Source organism: Pimephales promelas, chromosome 4 (assembly GCF_988280905.1).
Source record: "Pimephales promelas chromosome 4, fPimPro1.hap1.1, whole genome shotgun sequence".
Classification (NCBI taxonomy): Eukaryota; Metazoa; Chordata; class Actinopteri; order Cypriniformes; family Leuciscidae; genus Pimephales; species Pimephales promelas.
The window spans coordinates 30,122,399-30,137,050 of record NC_142772.1 but is presented as its reverse complement, the minus strand read 5'-3'; the positions used below and the strand labels follow the sequence as shown (position 1 = coordinate 30,137,050).

Genomic DNA, 14,652 nt, shown 5'->3' with positions numbered 1-14,652 from the left:
CCAATCGAAAACAGACTGAGAGAGACTCGTAAACACACGCAGGCATTAGCTCTCAGACACACTGGGTAGCGCTCATAGGATGGCATACCAACACTTGTACACACGCACTCCTGCACACACTCGCAGACCCATAGGCGCTGATCCACGCACACACACACACTTGCTGCAGAAGGGCAGGTAGTCGTTTGGTAGTCATGCTATAGTGAGTGTACTTTTAGCTTGACTGTTGTTAAACACTGCATAACACGGCTAACAATGAGGGGAGGACAACATGTCAGAGAAAAAAAACATTAATCAAGGCAGGCACACACACCGTGCCCTGAGATCCTGCAGATTAGATCAGACAATTCACAATGGGAAAGGATGGACTTCTAGCCTGGCACATAAGGAGTGTGTGTGTGTGTGTGTGTGACAGAAAGATTGGGGAGATTTGCTTATACTTTCTTCATTTAGAGAAAATCACTTAATGAGAAACAGATCTGGTCTGAGGTCCCTTCTCGGTATGTTTAGGTGTGTGTATTGTATTTAAGCTTGCAGTACAAGAACAGGCTTAGCAAAAAAGGTAAAAGCAAAATAGGAATATGTTAAAGACTGAAAAAATTAATTGAAAGAAATATATTTAGCCAGAGAAAAAAAAAAAAAACACAATATATGTATATGTAGATCTGAAACATAATATAGTATGTCTTATCTGAGATATATAGATCTTTATAAAATTAAATCTTTTCTTTTAAAAAATTCCAATCTACAGAAAAGAAATTAGTTTTCTTCTATGCAAAAATCCTTACAGATAAAGACAAATATAATTCACATTCATAATAATTGACTGATAAGGCAAAAAAAAAAAGCTTTATATAACGATGAGATGAAGATGCCGATGGTGATGATGATGATGACGATGTCTAGGATGTTGAAGGCTATTTACGCTCAAAAATTGGAGGCTGAAGGCCGGGGTAGAGACGGGGTGGGCGTTTTGAGATCGTGATTGGCTGCCGTCTCCTTGGCGTCACCCTTGGAGGTGGGATAGGAGGCGGTGTGGTTTCTTCAGGAGGACCCTTAAAGATCTGAGAAAATCCGAGATGGCAGTAATTACAAAACAATATGACATCATTAACAGCATTAAACTATCAGGGCCACTGAAAAGGTGACAAAATGTTGTTTACTCATAAATCGCACAGCATTTGCTTTGATTTCAAAACATTTTAGAGTGCAAATATAGCAGTTCTCAGTGGAAACCTGTTTTCTGTCAGAACATTCAACTTGTATAATAATAGATAGACAGATAAACTGTCCCCAAATCAGTTGGAAAGGGGCATGTCTGACCTTGCTGTAGTCTTCAATAAGGATCTCCATGACGATGTTCTGAAACTTAATATCCAACATGGCAGCCACTGTCTCCACCTCTGCTCTCATGAGAGTGGGGCCAAATATTACACCCATATTTGACACAGTCATCAGATTTTCACTGCTTTGGCTACAAACACTAGAAAAACCACAGAGATAATGAAGTGAGCTCTGGGATAGCATATATGTGATAAGTGCTGTACTGATTTGGAAAATATTATAAAAAATCCCCCCAGCCCAGGGCCAAGAGTGAGAATGTTTTGGGAAGTCTTGTGGTGTTGTTGTTACTAGATTATCAATTTGTTATACAGTGTGTTCATTTGGTTTACTTTATTAATTTAAACCTGTTACCAAGATACTGCTTTCAAGCTGGCTGACTCTGCTGAATATTTTTTCCCCCCAGAATTAATAGATTGAAGATTTGCAAAAACAAATTATGTCACTGTTTTTCAGCACTTTAGAAATGTATAAACATAGATATGCCACAACTCTATTCAATATTGACAATAATAATAGTAAAAAAATGTTAATTGTAAAATGTTACAGCAAATCAGCATATTAGAGTGATTTCTAAAGGGTCATGTGACACTGAAGGCTGGGGTAATGATGCTGAAAATTCGGCTTTGCCATCACAGGAATAAATTACATTTTAAATGCATCAAAGTTGAAAATAGTTATTTTAAACTGTAATAATATTCCACAAAATTACAGGTTTTACAGCATTTGCGATCAATGTAGCCTTAGTAAGCATACGAGACTTATTTTCAAAATCATTTTAAAAGATCTTGCTGACCGATATATACATATGTAAACAAACACACAACTGGAAAAACAAAAAGAAACTGTGTATCATGTGCTCTATGCTTGACTGCAACTTAATAATTTGCAGGTTTAACTAAATGTACATATTATTAATATAATATTACTTTCATTTATATTTAGTATATGAGCTTGTTTAGTCTAAAGTTCAAGATCACACACACACACACACACACACACACTCGGGAATCATAGCAAGTGTCTTATTTTAGGCAGTGCTCTGTTGGGGATGTAGTATCACTGTAGATGATAGTAATAGGATTAATAAATTGATAGGCTCGGTTATTGGCCTTAATCCTGATTCAATAGAGATTACTGTGGAAAAAATACAAAATTAAAAGGGCAAAATTAAAAATTATTATGTGCTACAAAGGTCATCCACTACATTGTGCCTTTAGTGGACTTGGGAGCTCATTTAGTGGAAGATTGGTAATGCCTTTGTGTTCTACAGAGCAATTTAGAAGGTATTTTATTCTGAATGTAATTAGGGTGTTTAATGAAATTGTGTAATTTCTTGTAGTGCTTGTTGTTGTTTTTTAATGTTTATTTGTTTGTGGTGTTTGTAATGTGAAATGGTGGCAAATGAGTTTCCCCTTACAGGGATTAAAAAAGTTTTTCTTTCTCTATTCTTATGAGTCATGGAGCTATAGATCGGTGTCAGGTTTGTCAGAACACACACACACACACACACACACACACACACACACACACACGCACACACACACACACACAACCTGTCATATTAACTACAACACAACTCAAATACATAATTATAAAGGTACACCCAAGCAAACTGGATATCACTTAGCAAAATCACATTCTGTGCGTGTGTGTGCACGTGTATGTGTGTGTGAGCACGTGTATGTGTGTGTGTGTGAGCATTAGCAGGTCTGTGTGCAGACATGCATGCACGTATGTCTGTATTACCTGACCAGGTGTTTGATTAGCAGTTCCAGCATCTCTCTGTTCCGCTCTGGGAGTTTGTAAACAAGCGAGTGAACTGCCCCTAACCGATAGTCCGGATTCTCAGACTCTGAGGAAAAAAATGCGGGGAAAAAGTCACTCACACACACACGATAGATGGACATGATACACATATTGCCTCATTAACATAACCGTTGTGCCACAGGTTGTGTTGCGTCCCACCCATGAAAAGTGATTCATGCTGCATTTCAATGCCAAGACTCTCATTACATGATGAAAAGTGAAAAGACTTTGAAGAATGCAGGGTAAAGGCAGAACGAAGCAGACGGTACATGTCAGTGCACTTTTATGTCTACGCTAAGACCAATAGAGCTGTTTGATTGTTAGCAAGAAAGTGGTTTCTATAAATGTTTGTTTATTTTAATTCTGCAGTTAGCTTAACGGCAGTTTGCTGAACGTCTTTCAACTTGTCCAAAGATAATTTTGTAAAATCCTAAAAGGATCAGTAAAGACACATTTCATGTGAAATGTGGGACAAACACAGCTTTATCTCAAAACACAGCCTGTGGCGAACCGTAACAAAGCTTACTTTATAGAGTGCAAAGCAAATACATATACTTGTGAACGCTATAGAGCTGTTTTAAGAGACAACGTAGCATCTTTGAATGAATTGAATGAATCCTCTCAACGTCTTTGGTATATATAAGAATAGAAGAAATCCTACAACACAACAGACTGGGAGGTCACTTGGGCCAAGTGAGTAAAGCGTATTAAAGTAAGCCATTAATCCCTCAGCAGGTATAGCCCTTTCCTCTTCTCTGTTTGTTTAGTTGTGCAAGTGTGCATACAAGCTATAATAATCAAAAGCTTTAATGGCTTCTAATCTTATTATGGGCAGGATTACAATAAAGCATTTTCAAAACAAACTTGTTGAAAACAAGCACAAATTTTTTATACTGTACAAAGATGTATGTTCTTAAACCCTATTTTTACATTTAAAAACCCCTAAAAACTATGATTTACAATCCGTCTTCTTTAAGGGGACCAATAAATGTCAGACAAGGTAAAAAGTGACAATTACTATCTTTGTGGGGACATTTGGTCTCCATAACATAGGGTTTACCAGGACCACACACACAGGATATATATATATATATATATATATATATATAAAAGTTAACTAATTTCTGATTAACTAATTTCTGACTAATAAACTATACTACTTACAAGCTTATTCTGAATATTATTACAAATTAAATGCAACTATTTATTAAATATTGGTGTCTTCTATCGCATGGCTGTCATCTTCAAAGTAATAAGCCACTGCATTGCAATGCATTTTACCAAGATTAAGATTAATGTAAAACATGACCTTAAGAGGCTTATTATTTTAAACAAAAGTAAAGATACAGCAGTGGTACAGTTACTAGTACAGAAGAGGCAGAGCAGGCCAGTTCGAAGTGTACATATTACAAAAGATTAATCTGTCAACAAGACCAGTGAAAGATGTCTTATGATTTCCTTTTAATAATGCGTGCATGTAAATGTCAGTTTGAAAATGCCTTCTACTGATCCAATCGCATGCTTGACTACAGGAATGTGAGCACTCTGGGAGTGTGACAGGGATTTCCTGTAAGACTACAGACAACTTAAGTCTAAATGCAGAAATAAGGTGCAGTTTACCCAAGCTAAATTCAACATTTTATTCAGTGAAGAATAGAATCAATAGGGGACTCGTTAATATTACAATGACTTGCTTCGGTTCATAATTCATAATTATATTTAATTGTGATTGGAAGAAATATAGATTACAACTGCAAGTTTTCCAGACATTTCTCTGTCTATTTGGTTGAGCAAAAAAATGTTTTTGATACTTTGGTTTAATTTCATGAAGCGGTTAATTTGTGACCTGAGGTATCAATTTAGTGTTGATACCAAGACACTAGAGACTGGTATTGTACTAAAGTTAACATTTTGGTTAAATCCTAGCTTCTTTTTTCTCATTTTATACTGGATATCATTTACAAATATGAGTAATATTATTAAAATCGCTTTTGGAGAAGTTTGGGGTCAGTAAGTTTTTTTTTTTTTTGTTATGTTTCTGAAAGAAGTCTCTTATGCTCACCAAGGCTACATTTATTTAATAAAATAAAATAAAAAACTGTAATATTGTGAAATATTATTACAATGTAAAATAACTGTTTTGTGACAACCGTTATCATTTTTTATTTCAGGACACTTTAATGAATAGAAGTTCAAAAGAACAGCGTTGAAATAGAAATCTTTTGTAATATTATAAATGTGCTAAATAATATTAAAAAAAATAGACCCCAAACTTTTGAACATTAATGTATTTTTATGAGTTATTCAAATGTATAAGACTTGTATAGTCTTGTTTTATAGAGTTAACAAAGCAAAATCTAAATATTTAATCCAAGAACCCCCTGAAACACTGTAGTTCACATAACCATGGTTGAGAATAACTGATGTGGGGTATTGCTTTTTTGTACAGTGCTGAAAGAGAAAACAGTGCACTTGGACTTGTGTTTTCCCCTCCTTTAGAGCAATGCTTGTGTTGAACTTGACAGACCCACATAAGAGATGGAAACTACATCTCAACATAAAGGTCTATCTGTGTGCAAGGATGGAAATGTGGGTTTGTGTGTCTGGCTGGATGCATTTGCTGTCATACTTGCAGCTAAGATCAGTTCTCTATGCAGGCTGTAGGTCATCAGAGGTTCACACAGACTCCTAGAGAAAAAAAACATATGTAAATGTACAGTACACAAACAAACATTAAACCAAATGAAGAAAAAAGTCATTATTGAAGATAATCAAATCATTTGTTTAACTCACCGCAGATAGAATTTCAAAGCACTGGTAATGGTCTTAATGTCCATGTCACTGGAATTGAAATCTACATCAGCAGGACACTTTGGGTCTGCAGAGAGTGGAGGACAGATTAAGACAGAGAGAGAGAGAGAGAGAGAGAGAGAGAGAGAGAGAGAGAGAGAGAGAGAGAGAGAGAGAGAGAGAGAGAGAGAGAGAGAGAGAGAGAGAGAGAAAGAGAGATAAACGGCCTTCCTCAGATGGTTGTTGTTTTTCAGTATGTGTCAGGGATTTTGTAGCAGCTCAAGGACGCTCTCATGGACGTATATCGGTGCTTTGGTTTCCTCAGTGTTAAGAAAAAAAGTCCAAGTTCACAAAGCTTACTGCAAATATTACACAGTATGATAAGTTGGACTCAGATTTGTATCCCCATTAAATTTATTATCCACATAAAACATAAGTCTCTTGACTAGAAATAAAGCATGTTTGTATTTCATTGTGTTTGTGTTATTTAGTTTATTGGTTTTCAATTGAAACACAGAATGAGTGTGTCTGTCTTTGTGTGTGTGTGAAGACATACAAACAGCAGATGTTATTTGGGCCATTTCCTCACCAAAGAAGGCATTCAGAAGTTTTTGTACTTGAATATTGCTGCCCACAGTCCTGTAGACCCCTTCCTGAGTCAGCCCTACAAGAGAGAAAGAGAAGAATAGAGAAACCAAAGAAAGAGGAAAGAGAAACAGAAAGCGTGATTTATTGACTGAGAAAATCGGAGAACCTGGCATGAAGGAGAAAGAAAGGGGGAGTGTTTTGCAGTGGAAAAGTACAGCTGTAACGAACATCGACAGCAGAGTTGGAACAGGCCCGCTTTAGGTTAGCCATGCAACTGAACGTTTACGGATTGTATTGTTGTGTTGTGTATTGTTAACATACACCATGTTGCGCCCCTGAAGACAAGGCTGGACTTACACATCTGGGAAATCTGAGTAACGGCACACATTAAGAGAATGCTCGGTGCTCCCGCAGTCAACGTTACAGTGTAGTAATGCTTATCAATGAACATGAACTACTACTTCACGATTTCACCGGTTTTAATGCAACAGCCTTTAGCATGGAAACGCCACAGCCCGGTTTCAAGTGACTTGCCATGTCGGAGAAAGAGACACATCTGATATCAATTACTTTTCGTTTAACTTTGTATGATATGTTATTGGTAAAATCTGCATGTTTCAGAGCGTATGTGTTCTATTTACAGCTGGCTCAAATTGCTGGATACGCAGATGTGAACACAAATGGTGTCCTACTGCCCTCTGCTGGCTGCCTTTGAGACATGAATCTAATAAATAATAGTGACATTGAGCTTGTCTTTCCATCTCTGATTAATTTAAGCATAGGGTGGAAAAAAACAGGAACAACCTCAGTCATTTGGGACTGAGGAGACAGCTGACAGACATGTTACAAGAATATGAGATCATTCCAGAAACTAAAATAAGCAACTGATATTCTTGTCATTCTATCATGTGAAGGCACCTTTTGTTTCCACAAAGTTGATGCATTTTCTGACGAACTTGAAGCCGAGGTCATTAAGCTCCACTGAAAGAAAAAAGTAATAAAAGTAATATTACATATCATAAACACGGTTCATCATCTCTGTATGCTTTTGGCTACATGACAACATTTATGGTGTAACTATTTTTAGAATTTCTCGTATTCTGCAACTTTTCTCTTTTTAGAATTTGTTATGTGTGTTATACTTGTTCAAAAACTGACCAAAAACTCGGGATACAATAAAACAGTACCAATGTATTAGCATGTTTTGTGGATACTATATTACCATGTAGACAGATATTTAAATAAAATGGTTCATATGAAAGTTCTACAGTATTATCATCTGATTTCATTACGGTACATCCCATAAATGTTGAAAAGCAAAGATTTTAATAATCTTTGAATAGCACATCTAGTTACTGACAAACATCACTGAAACATTCTTGAGATATCACACACCTACACTACCGTCCAAAAGTTTGGTAAAAACAATATTGTAACATTGTAAACTTCTTTATTGCCTTTTTGATCAGTTTAATGCTAATTAAATTTCTTCTAATTTCGCAGAAAACAACAATCTTACTAACCCTTACTAAACTTTGGAACAGTATTGTATCTATGTGACCTATTTTCCAAGGGAGTAGTCAACCCTTTTTGGAAATGCTATTCCTGTGAAACATTTAGCACATTCAGGTTTTCTGACATGTGGAGGACTAGGGCGGTATAATTATTATAATTAAGCAGAAACTACCTGTCAGTGGTTTTCTAATTAAAACAAGCATCTGTACTAGTTAAGTTATACTTACTCTCAGCCTGCTTTTGAATGGGAGAATGATATATCTGGAACAGAAAGCAAAGGATCAGAAACATGACCATATACATGAAGTGTGAGGAGAGATGATGTTAAACCCACAGGTTCCTTGCCATCCATGGCCTCTATCCACTGCTTCCTGTTGACCTCAGAAATTGCCTGGAGCAAGACAGGGCTGCACCTACGGTAACACAACACAAAAATACTTAAGACAAACTGCAATGGAGTAAATAAACCATCTTGTGGTTTGTGTGAATGTTCTCCAGTATCAAACAAATGGCTGCACATTGCAGAGCGCAAATTCACAGTTCAAGAAGTAAACATGTATTTTATAGCAGAGTTCATGTAACTGAACCTCCAATGGTCCAAGGAAACCTTTTGTTATTAGTTTAAGGGAAAAACAGCCCTGATAATGAGTAAATAATACAGGCAGGACCCTCGCCTTTCATTTGTCTCAATGTCAAAGCAGAAGCGTTTATCAGTGGAGTCCGTTTTACGGCGTACGCAGGACTTCAGTGTGAGCTGAGCTGTGGTCTGAGAAAAACAAGAAGATAAACGTAAGATAAAAGGGCTGGCACTTCACAAAGTAATAATCCTATCTGTAATAATTCTGCACCTGTTTGGTTCCTGTCTTTTGTTCCATTGGCACCATAATGAATAACTTGTTGTCCTTAAAGTATTTACAGTAATACTTTAGCCAGGTTACGCCAAGAGCCCCTTGAGAAAAAAAGACAAATAGCATATGTGTCATTTTAATTATTGATTGGATATGATTCAATAGTATACACAGTATTGTAAGGAATCAATATTGCAAAACTAAATCCTGACCAGGGACTGACCCAGACATGAAATGGAGGGATCTTGTGTGACCCTTTTTCTAAAGATTGGCTGACTGTAAATGATCCCACTTATCACAGTTACTTGCTAAATAAATGGTCATTAAATATTGATTTGAATAACTGCATGCACAAGACCAACATGCCTTTGTTGATGTTTATCAAATTTATGTAAATAATGTTTTTTTTTTTTTCTGTTTCATGCACATTTATGAACACTGAGAGTGTATCCCATACATGCCGTGCTACAGAACTCACATTTCTCCTGCACATAGAGGTATCCCTCCATAGTCGCCTGCTGGCCGTGTCTCATACAGATCTTTGCCGAACCCTTCATTCTCTTCATTAGCTCTTCCATCTCCTCTCTGGTGCTCTCAAAGTGGTTACGGGTCTACAGCCGATCAAAAAACAGTACATATTACATACAATCACAATACATAAATATTACCAGGAGCCATTAAAACAGATTTGTTGATTTAATTTCCTCCAAAACCTTAATTCATATTAATTTCACTACTGTTCATATGTAGTACTTTTATTTAGCAAGGATGTATTAAATCCATCAAAGATGACAGCAAATACATTTATATTGTTACAAAAGATCTCTAGATCAAATAAATGCTGTTCTTTTGATCTTTCGAGTGTAAACCAAAATCGGCAGACTGCCACTGCTTCTTCCAATGGACTAATTTATTGAACAATGTTTCAACCCGAAGGTCTTCGTGCCGACCTTCGGGTTGAAACGTTGTTCAATAAATTAATCCTTTGGAATCAAAAGTGGCAGTGTGCTCATTCTTGTTTACTCTGAAGTGCATAATTTGAAGTGCTGAAGTTTTCTGGATGTGCACGTACAACTACTTCGAGATCTTTCTACTCATCAAACATATCACGGTTTCACAAAAATATTAAGCAGCACGAGAGACTTATGAACATTTGTTTAAAAAAAGAAAGTCTTACAGACCCAAAACTTTAGAATGGTAGTGTATATAGATGAATTATAAATCAGTAGAATTTTTAAAAATACATTTACATGTAATATATTATAATATGATTCATTTAAATTAACATTAATGTATAAACCATATTAATCATTTTTAGTGGAATCCTGTTCATTTATTAAGCCTGTATGTTCACAACACCACTGTGAATGGAATAAACTGTAATCCATTTAGTGAAAGACAATTTGAAGAAAAGCATTTGCTAAACGACCACACAAAATTCATTTAAAATACAGAGTGAAGAACAAACCATTTCAGAAGGAAAGGTTACAGTCATTATTGATCAGTAAAGCTCACATTCTGTAGACTGAGCTGAAGCTCCTGTTTATATGGAAGGAAGTCCTGTGTCATCTCCACAGTGAGATTATTCAGAGTTAGGATGCTCTGCAGAAATGCTAAAACCTGCCAATCACACACACAAGGACACACCGCTATAAGCATAACATGCTCTAGTCAATTCATTGATTGTATCAATATGAATATAATCATTGTGCTTTAAAGATACAGTAAGCAATTTATGAGAAACGCTGTTGAACATGGATCGGACCGAGCACCACATTTGTAGCCAATCGGCAGTAGGGGGCGTATACTGTACACTCATGACGGTGGAGGAGAGAGAGTGAGCAAGAGAGAGATTTTAAGAAAGACTACAGAAAGAGAGATAGCTGAGAGACATTACGAAAGAGAAAAGGTGAGAGGGGTGTATTTGTTTGGGTTGATTTCAAATATCCAACAGTGTTCAACAATAATTCTCAGAAATTGCTTACTGCACCTTTAAAAGTCTTCATTTATACCCATATAGATGTAAACATATCTTGTAAAAATATCTAACTACAAAATAGATATTAAAATAATAATTAAAAATGAAAGTGTGTATATGTGTTTGAGGAAAAGGAAGTTCACACGCACAGGCTCCACAACATCAAACTTCTTCCTGTCCTGAACCTGCTGAATCTGGTACACATATTCAATAGACGACTCGTAAAATGCCTGACGCTCCTTATCCAACTGTTCATCAGCCTATAAACACATATAAGCACACAAAAATAAAGATTTGTATTTTTATTTAATTTTTTGATTTACTGTATTTACAAATATACCTCCTGTAGCTGCGTCTCTTTTTTCTTTGAGGACATGTTGACATGTTTGTCCAACTGAGAGTAATACTTCTCACTCTCCTTCTCGAATTTCTTTCGTCTCTCCTGAAATACACACATGCAAACAAACAACTTGAAACTGAGAATATGAGACCGAAAACTGGAGTGGAAGTGCTTGAGTTTACTCACTTAAAACCATTCTTAATAAGAACAAAACAGAAATTGTCCTTGTAAAACTTTTTGCAGACTTGTAACTGGTTCTTTACAACCTATAATTTCAACCAATAATCTATGAGTAGCCACAATAAACTCTGCTGAAAGGGAACTGACCTTCAGTAATGTTAACTGAGGCATTCTGGCATGGAAAAAAAAGTGTAATCCAGTGAAAAATCTTTGGAATTTTGAAACTTTCCATATGTCTCCGTGACTCTTTCTCAGTCTTTCTAAAACAAATAGTATTTCCATGGATCCTGCAGTAACTGACACATTGTGTGTGTGTGTGTGTGTGTGTGAGTGTGTGTGTGTCTATAGAAACAATGTCTTTATGTAATACGTGTATTAGTATATATTTGTGATTTGTGGAGTGATGCACCCTTTTGTGCCCTTTGAGAGGAAGTAGAGGTGAACATTTTGAGCATGCTCACACATATGTGGTCATATGGTGTGTGTTCTTAATGTGTAAATGTGTATAATAAAAACTTACTTTTGTGACTCCAATCTGCTCTTTCCTAAACTTCTCCAAAGGTTTGATAAGCAAGTCACAAGCATTCTGGACCTGCAAGAAAAACGTCAGGTGAGTAAAACTGTTTTCTTCCTACAGCCTCTTACTGTATCTATAATAGAACGTTTTGTCTCTAGTCCTAATCAATAAAAAGGGGTCAGAGGACAAGAGCTGTAACAATGGAACAGATGAACGTCTAATATCCCACAATTGTAAATTTATGTAAATACGTATCATGGGTTAATTTTTTTGCTATTATTCCTTATAATAAATAGTAAATACTAATATTTCACCTAATTTAAAGTTGTTTGTGTGATTGTTTCCCAGGCCAGTACATACAGTATTTTTTTTTTTTTTTTTAAATGTTGCACCATTCATTTCTCCTAGACCAAAAAGGGTTTGTAACATTGACACAATAGCAGGTGCCCCGAGTAGGAAGCGAAGAGCAATGTTCAAAATTAGCGTTGCGTCATACTGGCCAATGGCAGATAAATTTAGAAAATGTTCCATTTAGCATTTTTATATAATAGATTTATTTAAGTATATGTGTGTGTGTGTGTGTGTGTGTGTGTGTGTGTGTGTGTGTGTGTGTGTGTGTGTGTGTGTGTGTGTCTGTGTGTATATTATATTTAATATTTATATTTTTCTCTTTATGGTGATGCAATTATTTAGCTCTTTTCCCCATATTTCTGACAATATGCCTAAGCCATTGTGCCACACAGCATCATATACGAGACAGGTCTCTGTCTCTGTGTGAAACTCCACTTGTTACAAATGTTACAAACAATGTGACATTGTTCATCATATGTTCGAAATATGTTCGAAGGATGTAAGAAATATTACTTTTTCTAAATTACCATTTAAAAGTTTGGAGTGATTTTTTTTTTTGATTTTTTTTTTTAAGAAATTACTGTTATACTTTTTTCGGCAAGGATGCATTAAATTAATGAGAAGTGACAGGAAAGACATTTATAATGTTAAAAAAAATCTCTATTTCAAACAAATGCTGGGTTTCTTTTTTCTTACTTTGTATTTATCAAAGAATGCTGGAAAAAATATATACAAAGTATATCATGGTTTCCACCAAAAATATTAAGCAGCACAACTGCTTTCAACATTGACAATACATAATTTCTTTAAATCAGTTTGTTTAATATATCAATAAATATATATTTGTCATCTTTATGGGTTAATTAATTCTGACCAATATTATATATGAAACATTTTTTGAGACTTTCCCTCATTGAGGATTTGGAACTAGCAGGAATCATTCAAATTGCATGCATCTGCAAAGATTTATTTCAGTCCTGCCTTGCACTTCACTCAATTGTGCACCTTTTAAGGAAAAAGAAGTAAAAATTATTTTTTTTCTGATTCAGGAATTTCCTGCTATACACGCCACAGTTAAAACAGATTAACAAGCTCAAAGAATTATTTGAATGAATTTTCAGGTTTGAAAACCTAATTACACAAAAATCTCAATAAAATGAACAATAACGACAAGTTTAACTGGCCATTTGAGCACATGGAGGCTATTCTTGCAGATTGTTAATGATTAACATATGTGAGGATCTTTGGAATTTTTGCATTTGAGTTTAGATTATGATTGACAGTGTTTTACAAGGGTATGTGAAGAAGTGCACTCCACCAACCAGCATCATTCGGCCCTCTTCCACATCCTGCAGCAAACCAGCAAACTCACGAAATGACTCAGCTGTAAGGTAAATCATGTGGTCGTGTAAACAGCACAGTCAAAAACAAATACATGCACAAATATGCAAAACTGCCACAACACACTCATTTCACATACAATTTCATCAGAAATTTTTAATAAAGATGACATAAACATATGACATAAATGAAATGGACATGCTAATGAGCATAACTCCAAACAGGTTCAGACCAGCTGTCAACTCACCAATGTTCATCTCATCATCAGTCAGAGTGTCACCGATGAAATCAAACTGGAACGACTGAAGGGTCTGAGAGAACTTCTGGACTGCGAGAGAGTATTCTGGAAATAACATCAAAACCATATAGAAAACAGTAAACAATTCACATAGAATAAATAGCTACTTAGGAAGAACATCAATAGGAAAGCGTTCCCTGATTCAACATATGGGTCCCACATGCTAAAAGCTTTACAGCTAGTCTGTCCACATCCCAGGGAATCTATTTTCTTTCTTTCTTTTTTAAAAGATTTATTTGTGGCATTTTGCCTTAAAAGCCTTTAGATAGGATAGCAAAAGATAGTAAAAGTAAACGAGTTGGGAAAGAGAGGGGGGCGGGATAGAGAAATGGGCTAACGGCTCCAATGGGCAGTTATTTTCTATGCAAGTAACAGGCCTGTTGGTGACAATTTTATCATAAATGTCGCTTTTGTAAAGTTCAAATCATGATCTCCAGCTAATGTGCATGCATGTTCTTGAGTGAAAAACTGAGCGATGCTTCTATAAACAAGGCAATTGGCTCTTTTAATTGAAGGGAGGGATGTCAACATTTAAGTTGTTGTTGTTTTTTTTTCCTACACCTTATACTGTCTCTGGCTTCAACCTAGCCCCAATAAAGCACTTTCTATATCAACTTTCCTAGTTTCACTGAAGACAACAAAAATACAACCCATGGCCAAGAAATCCAAGCTTTATTGCTAAGTGAAATCAGATGTTTTGGGACGCAGTGAGGATGGAATTGGAATTAAGTCTCAAACTCTCTACACAGGTTCAGT

General features: G+C 35.8%; 1 protein-coding gene across 1 annotated transcript in view; it reads right to left on the bottom strand.

Moving 5' to 3' along the window:
• The window catches only part of ophn1 (oligophrenin 1), a 39,472-nt gene that overhangs the window by 18,923 nt on the left and 5,897 nt on the right, over positions 1 to 14,652 (bottom strand). Inside the window, exons 2-19 of the mRNA XM_039650028.2 lie at positions 13,846 to 13,941; positions 13,580 to 13,641; positions 11,910 to 11,981; positions 11,210 to 11,311; positions 11,019 to 11,129; positions 10,407 to 10,511; positions 9,370 to 9,502; positions 8,892 to 8,992; positions 8,718 to 8,809; positions 8,378 to 8,456; positions 8,271 to 8,304; positions 7,447 to 7,509; positions 6,530 to 6,604; positions 5,944 to 6,028; positions 5,780 to 5,838; positions 3,091 to 3,196; positions 1,324 to 1,483; positions 926 to 1,064 (exon numbers count right to left, since the gene is read on the bottom strand). Of these exons, the coding sequence (XP_039505962.2) occupies positions 926 to 1,064; positions 1,324 to 1,483; positions 3,091 to 3,196; positions 5,780 to 5,838; positions 5,944 to 6,028; positions 6,530 to 6,604; positions 7,447 to 7,509; positions 8,271 to 8,304; positions 8,378 to 8,456; positions 8,718 to 8,809; positions 8,892 to 8,992; positions 9,370 to 9,502; positions 10,407 to 10,511; positions 11,019 to 11,129; positions 11,210 to 11,311; positions 11,910 to 11,981; positions 13,580 to 13,641; positions 13,846 to 13,941 (1,674 nt within the window). The remainder of the gene's footprint in view (positions 1 to 925; positions 1,065 to 1,323; positions 1,484 to 3,090; positions 3,197 to 5,779; positions 5,839 to 5,943; positions 6,029 to 6,529; positions 6,605 to 7,446; positions 7,510 to 8,270; positions 8,305 to 8,377; positions 8,457 to 8,717; positions 8,810 to 8,891; positions 8,993 to 9,369; positions 9,503 to 10,406; positions 10,512 to 11,018; positions 11,130 to 11,209; positions 11,312 to 11,909; positions 11,982 to 13,579; positions 13,642 to 13,845; positions 13,942 to 14,652) is intronic.